The 13,804-nt window shown below is 37.1% G+C and overlaps 1 protein-coding gene across 1 annotated transcript in view; it reads right to left on the minus strand.

The window, feature by feature from the left end:
• Positions 1-9,820: 9,820 nt before the first annotated feature.
• The window catches only part of LOC148840837 (uncharacterized), a 33,391-nt gene continuing 29,407 nt past the window's right edge, over positions 9,821-13,804 (minus strand). Inside the window, exons 10-12 of the mRNA XM_088920606.1 lie at positions 10,736-10,852; positions 10,148-10,210; positions 9,821-9,944 (exon numbers count right to left, since the gene is read on the minus strand). Coding sequence (XP_088776732.1) covers positions 9,821-9,944; positions 10,148-10,210; positions 10,736-10,852 — 304 coding nt within the window. The remainder of the gene's footprint in view (positions 9,945-10,147; positions 10,211-10,735; positions 10,853-13,804) is intronic.

The raw sequence follows: 13,804 nt of genomic DNA on the forward strand, positions 1-13,804 counted from the left end.
GGGAGGGAAGTTGTCTACACATCCAAGACATCATCTGTTGGATTTCAAGAGGTAAAACAAAGGAATTGGCTTACTCTATTAATGTTTTTTTTCTGTTAGAGGCTTCATATAAAACTTTAACAGCTGTCTATATCTGGCATAGTTTTTTGAACGTTACAGATGAATAAATTTCCTGGAACACAGTTTAGGATAATTAACTTTAGCATACAAAAATCTTAATCTTTGATTGATCATTTATATTTTCTTCACAGAACAAGCTTGTGGTATTATCACAAGCACTATGAAACTTGTACATGCAGTGCTAGAGGTACCCTTTTCCACATATTGGGAATGACCAGATGGGGTTATATTTTTAACAAAGGTTCCTTCTTATTTCTCCACTATTCTATAAAAGGGCAATTTTGCACTTGCCTTGTGCTTTTGTTGGAAAAGATTCTCACAGTAGCAGAACAGGTCTGGTGGGCTATAACTAAAACAATGTGGGAGTTGGGTAAGGAGCCTCTACATTTTCAATCCTGACATAATTTGATCCTGACCTTTTTTATATAGATCTCCCTACAGCTTGGATGATGAGGGATTGCCTGCTGTTGATATGAGCAGATCCATATTGCTCAGTATTTCTATCCTAGCCTTCTGATTTTATAATTTTTTTGCTGAGAAATACAGACAAGGACAGCAGGAATAATGGTCCAGAGAAGGGGTTTCAAGAGTGTAGGGTGTTGAAATATAATACTGTTCTTATTTGTTCATTTTTAGAAAAGGTAAATGGAAAATTCAGTCACAAACAAAGGCGTTTTATAGCAAAAGAGGACAGGTTCTTATTTTAATTTTAGTTAAACATAAAATTACACCAGGGTGCTCAGAAAGTACAGCAATGAAAAATGTTAAATTTTTTGTCCTTTTAGTACCTAGTTCTTGTCTCTAGGTCCAGAGGATGAAATTAATTACATTTTTCCACTATAACACATATGAAGCTTGTTCAAATTGCAGGACTCCTCTCATTTAGTTTTGTTGCCAGCTGGACCTTTGCAGGATGAAAACAAGCTTGTTGTGAGAACGTTTTGAATTTTGATATGTTGCATTTAAAATATGATCATTCCCAGGTGTGGCTATTGATCATAAATTAATCACCTATTAAGAGCTACTTAGACAGAAATAGTTACCAAAATTGGGAAAGATTTCTTGCTTAAAATTGTGTTTGTTGAACTGACTGGAAGCACTACTTGAAGACGGGTATTTTTTTTAAATCAAAACTGAATACAGTAACAAGTTAATTATAAGTCTGAAGATGCAAGCAAATCAATTACCTCTGGGCTTAGAGGAATGAAACAACTTTATCTTGATCCTTGGGTGACCAGGTTAGATCCTGGCAATAAACAAAAGTAACAGACACATTAAAGGCACTGTGTCACTTTTGATGGGACATGGGAATATATGCAGATTTCACACAAGTAAAGAAAATTTTAAAAAAAAATTTAAGTCAAATCAATGGGAAGTCCTTTTAAATCTAAAAACAGGAGGCACAGGCAACACAGTGGCACGGTATTTGCACTGCTGCCTTGCAACACTGGGGCCCTGGGGTCAGTTCATGGGATGCTACCTGAGTGGTTTGTATGTTCTCCCCATGTTTGTGTGGGTTTCTTCCCACAGTCTGAAGAGGTACTGGTAGGTTAATTTACTTCTGGGAAAACCACTTTCACCAATTATGAGTGTGTGTGCATTAGTTTGTGTTTCTGTGTGGCCAGTGATGAATTGGTGTCCTGTTCAGGGTGCATTCTGCCTTGTACCCATTGCCTGCTGGGATAGACTCCAGCTTCCCCATGACCATGTATTGGATTTAGTGGTTAGAAAATGGATGGATTAGTAGAAGGCATTTCTGTATATAAAAGTTGTAGCAGTCTCGAACAAGGTCAAAAACTGTTTTGAAGGAGATTCTGTGAAATTCTTCAGAAAACTGGAATTACTCTGTGGCTTTATGAAAATCCTTATATATCAGACAACAAATGTTATATTGCAGAAGTTTCCTGAGGCACTCATTTAAATATTTTTACATTTTAAGATTTTATTTTCTTTCAAAGTTAAAAACAGTTTAGTACATTTTTTATCCATAAAGAAAATCACATAATGCAATTAAAAGTAACACAATACTAATTATTAAAGCAATGTCCAAAGAGTACACTTTCTATCACAACAATTTATAAAACAGCACCTTTCCAAATGCACCTTTAAGATCAATTTTGTTTCATATCTGTGGGAGTTTTCTAAATTGCCCTGATACACTTAATGTCAGTTTATGAGCATGCTTTGCAACTATGCCAACTGTTGTTATCATTTGTCCCCTGCTAAGAAATAGGAAAATACCTCATGGCAATTATTTTACTGCCAGTTTCAAACAAGTCTTAATAATAACTTTAATAACCCAACTGGATTTGGAGGGTTTATGTTTAAATACGGAACATTGTTGTAATAGTTTATTCTATGTTTTAAAAGGCTTCTAAATTAAGAAAACAGTTGTAGTGGGACTATATAGTTTTAATAATGTGTTTCAAAGAATGGAAACATGGAAGTTTTTTTTTTCAGAAAGATTATTCGCTTATGGGAAAGTTTTGGATAGAAACTGGGAGTCCACATTTTACTTTGCATGCTATGTTTATATCTGTCTTCTAGAAGCTGCAGAGCGTGTCTGATACTTTAATTAATGGAAACCAGATAAAAACAGAAAATATACATTAAAAAACGTCTTATTTTCAGCTTTATGTGTTTTGCACCTGGTAGCCTGTTGGCTCAGTGGTGAGCCTCACAACGCTGGGGTCCTTAGTCCACTTGCACGGGTGCTATCTGCAGGGAGTTTGTGTTTTCTTCCTCACCTTGAAAGTGGGTGGATTTTTCACATAAATGTATTTTTTCTTTGTTTCAGGAAAGAAATGGTAGCAGCAATGCAGTAATTCAGTAGTAAAATGATCTTATCAAACTGTTTTCATTGACAACTTATCAAATTTAGGGTCATGGTGGCCCAGAGGCTATCCAGGCAAGGACTGGGCATAAGGTGCCCTGGATTGGCTGCCAGTCCATTGCTGGACACACAGACTCCAGACACAGGGCTTCACAAAAGGGCCAGAGTTACAGAAGTTAATTAACCTACCAATATGTCTGTGGACTTTGGGGGGGAAAACTATGTGAATGGCCCATCACGCCAACCCCAATAAAATGATAATATTTTCAAATTGTCTTTAATTTCCAATACAGAAAAGGTTTAGAAACAGCACTGTTAGTGACAGCAGTGCCATTACCTTGTAGCCTTACAAATCCTCAGATCTGAGGCGTTTGAGGAAGGCTGGTCACTTTTGAGATAGGATGAAGAAGACCTGGTTGCAACGGTGGCGCTGGTGGCTCAATAGGTGATGCTCTTTTCTCTGAAGCAAAATTCCAAGGACCCAGACCATGGACACAGTATTACATGGTCCTTAAAGATGCTGATTTGTCAGAATATATGTGTGTAATGCCAGTGTCCTGGCTAAATCATTTTAATATCAGCCAGACACATTCAAAGCACAGAGACTGCATCAGTAATATTTGCTTATATTTGGTCTGCAAATAGATCTAAATATCATCAGAATAAAAGTGAATCTTAAATCCATAATGATGGATAAAGATGAAATATGGGTTAATCCAATGAAGGTAATTCCTAGCAATCCCTTGAAAAATTTCCATTCAGTCCAGTAGGATGTTGGGATTGGCAGTATGAAATACTGAATTTATTTCAGTTCAGTATTTGAAGAGTCAGATGTCATCAGCGAATTAATTACCTTAACAAGAGATGTTACTGTACTGTGCTGTTTCTCAACCCTGGCTGAAATGAATAATTCAAGAGTTCAATCAATGATTCAATGATGAGATTACAATTAAGCTGTCACCATTCATTCCAAATTGGCAAAGTAGAAATAGTGTAGTAGGGGTGATAGTGGTAAGCTTTTTCTAAAGATAAAAGTCCAGATTTCAGGGACTCATTTATTAAGTTAGTAACAAAGGTTTGAAATGTGGGAAGCTAGGTTTGAGGAACATCTTAAGAACAGGGCTCTTATTTTATCTTCCAGCCCAGTTACATCAATGTTTTGTGATCTTGTGCTCCAAACATATGAGTTCCCAAAATTCAGTTTGCAGAAGGCCATTCATTTAATATTACTGCATAGTAATATTACTCATCAAAAACTTTTTGTAAGCTGTGTTTTGTGCAGGGCATAAGCAGAAAAATACTAGGCTTACAATCTTTATATAGACGCACAGCCTAGAAGATGTCAGGCTTAAGCAAAATAAAGTAATAAAAAACATTCATTTGCCTTATAAACGCCTCTATTCAGCACATAAAGTTTGAGCCAAGAGCTGTCTATCTCACTAATGACATTTGATGTGTAATTTGTCTTGTTATTCCTCCAACCAATTTAGCAGATTTTTCCTAGTTATCACTTCCGTGAAATATTGCGGATTTCAGGCATTGGAAATGTAAACATCTTTTCTGAACATACAGTAGGTCATATAATTTATTGAAATAAGCCAGAGCCTACAGAGCCACTCAACCAATCTGTCAGTGTGCACAATTAATCATGAACTATATACAAATGCACTCTGCTGGTTATGTTGAGAAAACATAATGGTTAAATCTCAAAGTTTCAGGAAGACCTTAAGTCAATAGTGGGCATGATGATTTGCTTGCGACAAAATTCATTTAGTCCAAATATTTTTATTAATATAACACTTTCGTAATCTGGAAGGTTGTTCTGAGACATTGTATGAAACATTAAAAGTTCCCCTTGTCATTAAGTTTAAAACTAATCTCATCACCTCAGAAAGATTAAATCTCCTCTTTTCTCCTTTGTGATATTCGATATCATTGGCTCTGCATTCAAAACAAGGAAGCAAAGAAGATTTTCTGTAAGTGCTTGAGTGTCATGAGTACAGTGTCATATATGTTTACAAAAAAGACATAATATTTTACTGTTCTTTATTTGTTTGTATAGGAAAAATAGTGTAAATATCACTGCCCATACAATTTGTACTTTTATTTAAAATCCTAATTGCTATATACAGTATGTATCCTTAGTTCAGGGTAATACTGTGGATTTTAAATCACTAAGTGCACACACCCTGGACTGTGGAGGAGTTTAGAGAAATGTATAAACAAATGGTGTTTGTGCTCGGTATGCCATTAACATGGATTTGACTACTGTGATCTCACTGAAGGTAAACGTGTGTATCACATCCTTTAGTACATAAATTGCTTCCTCTGTCAAACACTTGGGTTATTATTGCAAGCGTCTTTTGCCTGATGAAATCTATTATTTATACAGTACATCTAATTGCTACTCATATGTATTGCATCCAAGACTAACAGCTTTTCTATTTAATTACCCATGCTTCCTGAAGTCAAAACAAGCTTTTCACTACGTATACTCCATATGGAGTCCACATTTGCAAGAATTACTCATATTTTGGCTTGAAAGTCTTGCTTTCCACATTCTATGTTTTTGAAACACACTCACTGGAAACATTGTGTTATTCGAATTGCAGTGACAAGGCCATTGGATATTAATATATCCAATCAGAGCAATGTTTTACTCATTTGCATAATGTAATAAAATAGACCAAAGTGTACCACATCCAATGTGAATGCCAGTCATCAATGTGGACTGATGATGCTTTTTTTGTGAAAGCATCCAGAAAAAAATTGCAGTATCAAAAAGCCTTAAAATTACGGTAAGGAGGGCAGCATTATTTAACGAAACTAACAAGTTATGCGACAGGAAGCCTAACGCAGAAATGTACAGAAGAAATAGAGGAAACCTCAATATATTCAATACTTTTTGGATCTGTTCCTTACTGAACAGATTATCTTATCTTATCTTACTTACTTATCTTATCTTATCTTACTTATTTACTTACTTACTTATCTGTTCCTGGTTTGAAGATGCATGTCTGGTGTAATGAGGATATTTTAATCAATTTTGAGTGTGGTGAGTTGAAAACAATTAATGAGGACATGTTTTAACAGCTGATTCATTAGTAATTTTGACTTAATAACAATTTTGGCACAAACAGACCAGCGATGGCAGATGGTAAATTAGGGAGTCCCACAGTTTATAGTGATTTCTGAATATCCCTGCCACCAGACATGTTTTAGAGTGTCAGATATTCCCCAATAGGTGATAGCTGTTAGAAACGGCTTTCTAATTTAAAGATGAAATCATTTTTCTGTATTGGCACCTCCATCTTCAGATTTATAGTCAGTCATTTATGAGAAAATGTCTCTTAATTCTCTGAAATGATAGGAAGTTCTGTACATTTTATGGCCAATAATAAATGGATGAGCAAAATTACATTGTATACAGTACATGTATGTTAATCATGAGTTAACCATTGTAATTCAAATAATATAATCCTATTCAATTAATATTTACATGAACCAATTACATGATTTCTTTTACATATGGTAAATATCTAAATATTTAGGTAGTCAAAGATGATTGTATATAATTGAAAGGAAATTAATCACATATTTTAATCCCCATATAACACCCAAAGCCTGATTATTACTTTCTTACTTAAAAAGTGTAGAGATGTTTCTGCACATCAAATTGGCAGATAACATTTCTGTTTTTAATTATTAAACTCTTTATATTATTTTACTTGTGAATGTCCCATGTACATTTTAAAAATTATGTGTATATGGTTATATTTACAATGTACCATGTTGTACATTTTTAAAAGGACATTCAGATAAAGAGTAAGAACAAATTTGCAAGTGGTCAGCTTCACCTTAGAGTTGGTTTAAAAAATCTGGATGATGTCTACAAACTCCATGTTTCTTCAATTATACTGCTTTACAATATGACAGAGGCAGTTGGTTCTAACACAGTAGAGGTCCTTGTCTGAACCATTACTCACAATGCTGTGGGGACTGAGCTGGTGTCCTCATTCATCTGATCAGATGGGACAAGACAATTGATAAGGTAACAATTTAAAAATCAGGTAGAGAAAGACTCCAGCTATCAGTCTGTCCTGGAAGAGTTTTGATATGTTATTATTGAGTACTGAGAGAGACTGAATATTTTTGTTTTAAGGTCAGTGCACAGCTTAGCCTCCCAGCAGAGTTAATGGAGAGGGACTTTGGAAAGAGGTCAGTAGATCAAAGAGGTGCCTATGCTTTTTTGTGTGTTGGTGGTTTTGATTTTTTTCCCCACACTGTAAATAAAAGAGTATTGGTTTGTACAGTATCTTACAGTTGTTTTTATGCCTGTTTTCTACTTTAAAGTTTCTGTTATACACCTGGGTATTTCACAGAAAAAACAGAAAATTGCACCAACATTCACAGGTAACATACAGCCTCTGAATAAATTCCCAGGTAGTCAGCATAGTATGACTTCTATTTAGTCTGATATTTTTGAAATGACTGCAAAACTATTGTAACAAGATGGGGGAAGGGTGTTAAAAAACAAAGACTCTGAAACCAGCTTGGAGATTACTGAGCATTATGCAGCACATGTGTTTTATTCTACAGCACAGTGGTGGTACTGATAGTACAGTAATAACTGGGCTCACACTTAAACAAAACAAACAAATGTTTCTTAACAATAATGTGTTCTACAACACAGTCAATGGGTTTCACTGTCCTACTTACTTTGGACACACAAAATTAAAACATTCTGTAGATTTAGCTTATAAACAGGTCAAAAAAGCAAAAATCCAACCTGTGTTTTAATAAAAAAAAGAATTTTACTTTTTCTAAAACATGGATGTCCACAAGTGAATGCAAACCAATTTCCCTATTTTATAATGTTATCACTACAATAGGAAAGATGCCTGAAGCCTACACAATATATTAAACAGAATTTTTCTTAAAGAGGATAGCAGGTCCTCTTTTAATTTTCAGATTGCCTAGACAAAATCTGGTTCACAGTCTGTTTAGAGAAAGGATCTCTCCCACTGAATAGCTTTCAAGATGATGGTGATTGATTAAGTCTCTACTCCCTTCCATTTTCTTCCTTCCTTCTCCTTTCTCCCCCTGTTTAGCATTCATGCTAAGGTCCATTCCTATGGAGACTTGATTAATAACCTTAGAAGGAATGGCCTGGTCACTGCTGAATTTTTATTCTTTTATTTGGTGGTCTTAATGATTTACTGTGAATTAATTAATCTGAGCTTGCTGCCCCAAGTACTACTTGGTAAATTCTGACAAAACAATAATCACTGCTCTGAGCAAAGCAATGAAGCTGGGAAGTGCAAAGGTTTGCTAAATCCAGCTGAAAATCCAGCCAGGCCTGCAGCCATATCACACTGCAACTCTCAGCTGGCAACCCACTGAAGCACAGCAGGTGTGAACCTGAGCAGTACTAAGGTTGCTGCTAGAAGAGATGTTAGTGGTGACAGCAGGGGGCACTCTGCAGTCTGTGTGGATCCTAATGCTCCAGTATAGTGACAGGGACACTGTACTGTAAAAAGGCACCGTCCCTCAGATGAGATCTCTCCAAAATCAAATGCAAATCCCTGGAGTTGCGAGGCAACAGCACTGTTGCGTCCCCGTGTGTGTCCGTGTGTTTTGTTTGTTTTTTCCGCTTCCTGTATTCAGCCACTCCCCCCATTGGTCCATCACTACACCATCTTTGCCGTTGTAATGTCATCATCAGCTTCTCGGCCAATCAGAACTCAGCTTACTCAGTATATAACTTGGAGGTTTTCAGAATGAAGGGGCCTTTTCGCTTGACTTTGGTTCTGCTCGGCTCAGTTTCGATTTCGCTTCGTTTTGCTTCCGCTTTGTTGGTTTGTGTTCGTCTCACTTTCATTTGTTTGTTTGTGTTTATCCTTTTTTCACCATTACCTTGCCCTAACATATTATATCAGCCTCTGTGTTCTTTTGGACCCTGTTCCTTGTGTCTGCTCTCGTTTTCCCTTATTTATATTCGTGGTTCACTTGTGTATTTGTGTGAACTTTTGTGTATAGGGTTAGTTTAGATTGTTGGGTACATTCTGCACACGTTGTTGGTCTTTGTATTAGTAACACTAGTTAAGTATGGGTGAGTGCCTTTTGTCTTGTATGATTTTGGGTAGTCAGTGAAGGTTAAGCTATGGCGTTAGACGCCGAAGACCGAGTGTTTCAGGTTTTGTTTTGGTAGTTAGGTCAGCTTTCCCTCACTTTATTAGCCAGCTCCATTTTGATTATTATTTTTTTCTTTGGCACCACTCTAGTTCCCTTTCCCTGTGTGTTACTGTGTCCTATATTACGTAGTGTACCAGTCACTCATTTTACTTTAAAATAAATCCTTTTTGCACCAAACTTGTCACGCTTCCTACTGTAAGTCCCTCACCAGAAACCCGCCTGCATCCAAAACCATCCTAAATGTTACACCCCTTTACCCCTAGACACTTGGGGTCGCAACAAGTACACACAGCCACACCACTGTGCAACCCAAGATGAAGCAGTTATCCTTATAATAATATCTCTCAGAGTCCGGATGCTGACTTCAACTGACCGTGTTTGGATATAACAAGCAATTGGATAATTGTTGTTTAGACAAAAAAACAAATGCAATTCATATCCTATTCCGTTTTACATGTGATTATCTAATTATTTTCATGTATTAACAAATAACATGCAATAAACTGTAATGCAACATGAAATTGACATATAATTAAATCCCAAATCACATAAACATTGTCAAACTTCTTTAATAATCTGATGCGCAGTGACAGTGACATCATCTGTTCACAATGGACACTCTAGGGGGGTGTCAAAGGAAAAGGGTTCAATGAAAGCTGGAGTTTTTTACTTCTAAAGAAGAACAATGAGGCTGTACTGGAGCTTCTGTACCATTGTGACTCTTATGCCTTTAGGGTTGTAAGTTTCTAGTCCAGGCCCAGAGTCATGGTATCTCTGTGGAGGACTGGAGTGTTGGCTAGATGGGGAAAAAAAAATCAGAAGAATCCTGCCAAATAGCTTATGTGGTGTGGGCAAGAGTTTGGTGAAAGTGGATCCAGTGATGGCATGCGGCTTATACAGGAGATGTGTATGCCATGGTCATCCTCCAGGAGCAGCGCGAATCCACAGGAAGCGCACAGATCAGATGGTGTAACAATGGCCAAGTGGTGCTAGTCTTACTCTAAACCAGGGGTGGGGAACGTCCGGCCCGCGAAATCATTTGGTCTGGCCCTGCCAAGGCAACTGCAGGCGTAGAGATGGGCGATAATTCGATAACGATAATTATCGCGATATAATTTTCCTCGATATAATTTTAACAAAAGTTCGATATATATGTTTGGTCGCATGTGTGCGCATGCGCACTAAATACTGCGCGAGTGCGCGTGTGTGCTGCAGAACGGCCAGCTAACAGATTTGTTTAATGTTTCTGCTGTTTGGCAAGTGTTTTGTTCTTAAAATAAAGAGTTGTTTAATTTACCAATTAACTGTCTGGTTTCTTCAACTTTCACTTTCACTCAGGAGAAAAAAGTCTGCCTTTAAACTTGAAAGAAATAATGATTTGACATTTATCGTGATAATTATCGATATCGACTAATATGAAAATTTTTATCGTGATATCGTGATAACATGACGGGACAGACACGCACGCTTCTCGTCGGCTGCCCGCGGCCCGTCTGCCTGTATTGCGGTGACTCAGAGGACAGTCAGTGCCAGGCAGGCTGGGAGTGTACACGTTGCGAAAGTGTTAACACACTGTGTTTTACGAACTGCGGGATGAAGTCAAGCAGTTCATGGAGATGAAGGGAAAACCTGTCAGGGAACTCAATGATAGCAAGTGGCTGTTTGATCGACTGCGGTCCAGACTGACCGACGCAAACCTGGAACCTGCGAGTAGCAACATCATCAATACCAGCTAACATCACACGCCTCACCAAAGAGAAGCAGTTCCAGCCATCACATTAGGGGTGAGTTAATTAAATGTTTGACCAAATATAGCAGGCTAATTTTTAAATTGATAATTTTGTATGGCTCGCGAATGATGTTATAAATATCCAAATGGCCCTTGGCAGAAAAAAGGTTCCCCACCCCTGCTCTAAACACTCAAAAAACGAAGAAAAAAGGCATCAAGACACTGAAAGGAGGTCGATTAAAAAGAAAGCAGCAAACGTGCTAGGACACGGGGCACTGTGTATGGTGTAAGCATGCTGTGGGGACTAATTGCAGACACATGATCAGTCTAGGTGTCTAAAGCATTAGATCATGAACATAAAGTCAGTTGTATCAAGGGTATCACTAAAAGGGCATTGTGGTACTGACCAGGAACAGTGGGTGCAATGAAGACACAGAGTGCACAATCTGCAGGAGCAAGAAGTGCAGAGATCCAGTTTACACCAGAGCACTGAGGTGAAGAAAGTGCCTCTAGATAAAGCATATAATAGTAATGCAGTTTACTTTTTATTGTTTGCATAGATAGTGGTATATCTATAAATTAGGTCAAATCTGAGTGCTAATAGCAAAAGCAAACATAGCCATGTACTGACACTCAAAAGTAAGGTGCCAGGCATTGGAGGTAAAGCATGAATTTGCATTGAGAACTATTCAATGGATAAACAATTCATTTTGAAGAGTGAATGCTCAAGGTGGATAATTAGTGGAGTACCCCAGGATGATACCATAATAGCAGGCTTAGCAAACACACTAAAGACATCCATGGAAATTGAATGTAATGTGTTACAGGTAAGATTAATAAATTTCATTAATGTAAGATGTGAAATATTGAGCTTGAAGTACCTGTTTATGAATCATTTTCATCTTCTCGGTGAGGTGGGGAAGCAATTAAAAGGTCCACAGAATTTTAGGACATTAGGACTTAATAGTGTTGAATTGCACTCAAAGGAATTTCTGGTAAAATTGTACAATGCATTACTAAGACCACTTGTTTAATATTGTGTTCAGTTTTGGTCACCATGTTACAAAAAAGATATTGCTGCTCTGAAACCAGTCCAACCAGCAACTAGATGCATTCCTGCCAGTATTCAAAATCTTCAAAGGTATTTAGAAAGCAGTTCTAATGGATGTACAGTATGTTTTCAGCATTAAGTCGACCTTTGTGAGATCCTGGTTTATTTTATTATATCAGATAATACAAGTAAGTTTTCTGGGGTGGCACAGTGGTTAAAATTGCTGCCTTGCAGCGCTTGGGCCCCTGGTTCACTTCAGACCTGGGGTGCTATCTGTGTGGAGTTTGTACGTTCTCCCCCTGTACTCCTGGGTTTCCTCTGGGTGCTCTGGTTTCCTCCCACAAAACACACTGATAGGTTAATTGGCTTCTGGAAAAATGTAATATGTTTGTGTCTGTGTGTGTCCTGCGATGGACTGGTGTCCCCTTCAGGATGTATCCTTCCTTGTGCTCCTTGCTTGCCAGGATAGGCTCCAGCTCCTCCACCCACGACCCTAAATTGGATAAAGCAGTTACAAATGGATGGATGGAATAAAGAAAACAAGGTCTTAATACTATTATATATACTATTCTAATACTTAATACATTATATTAATAATAGATCTAGAACTAAGGTATAATAATTTAAATACCTTGTCATTTAGTATTTTGTTTTTCCATGGGGTTCTGTTTTTAACGTTACTGTCTTATGCCCCTGGAGATTTTGTTTAGTTTCTCCCACTTACATTCTAGGTTAATGTTACAGTATTTGTTTCAGTGGATCCTTACCCCTTGGACAAACGACATCCGTTTCATTGAAATACAGTCTGTCTTGCCTGTCATTTTGTCATTTTCTGATGGAAACTTTAGGAAACTTTAGAAAAGTAAGATTAAAGGACCAGCTCGATCCCACACAGCCAGTAGTAGCTCAGGTAGAATGTCACCAAGGCCTGGAAGTTTCTGAGTCTTCATAGATTAAACTCCTGCTTTTAACTCCCGCAGAGCTGCGTTAAATGCAGTAATATCACAGCTTTTAAACACGGTCAAAGCCTCTCAACTTACTCATGGACTTCCTGATCACAGGATATGAACAATTGAGTATGTGTGGTCAACTTGTGAAATGGATCATAAATTCATGCCATCTCAGGTTTTTTTACTAGCCAGACACAGGTGATTCATGGTCTGGCATATTTAAAACATTAATCCAGGTCTCCTTCAAATTCAATCACAATAATTCATGCCTTTTGCATATTAATGTACATGTACTGTGTATATATTTGTACAAACAGGGAAGCTGACTCTTCTGAACATCAATCACATACTCAGATACTGTATACAGTATATAGAAATACATATAAAATATAGAATGAGATAATTAGATATAGGGTACATACACTGTAGGGACTAAATACTCATTTAGTCTTTTAAGCATTTAGTTCCAACACAAGCTAAAGAATTCATTGCAGCCAAATTTGTTAGTGGGTATAACTACAATTGTTAGGGATTATGGCAGTAATTTAACATTTTACGGGAAATATTTGGTTATGTGAGCTAATGAGGCAGTAATTTTTTTAAAGACACAGTAAAGCTGTAAATATGATGGAAAATTGCCTGAAACCCTTGTAAAGTAAAAACATTTATATAACTTCAGCCTTCAGTAGAAATAAACAATTTTGTGATCTTTGTTTTATGGGCCAATTTAATTTAGCAAACAGAAAGTAATTCCTGCCACCCTTTGGCTAAATGAGCACATTTTACAATGCACTGATTTACATTTTTCACTGCAATGTTACAGAACATAAAAACGTAAAAAATATTTGACCCCTACAGCTTGAATGGTTTATTTGCTGCTTTGGCAAAGTGACACAAAATACAATTTGAACATTAGGCAATTTTCC

This window comes from Atractosteus spatula, chromosome 1 (assembly GCF_055471065.1).
Source record: "Atractosteus spatula isolate fAtrSpa1 chromosome 1, fAtrSpa1.hap1, whole genome shotgun sequence".
NCBI classification, from domain to species: Eukaryota; Metazoa; Chordata; class Actinopteri; order Semionotiformes; family Lepisosteidae; genus Atractosteus; species Atractosteus spatula.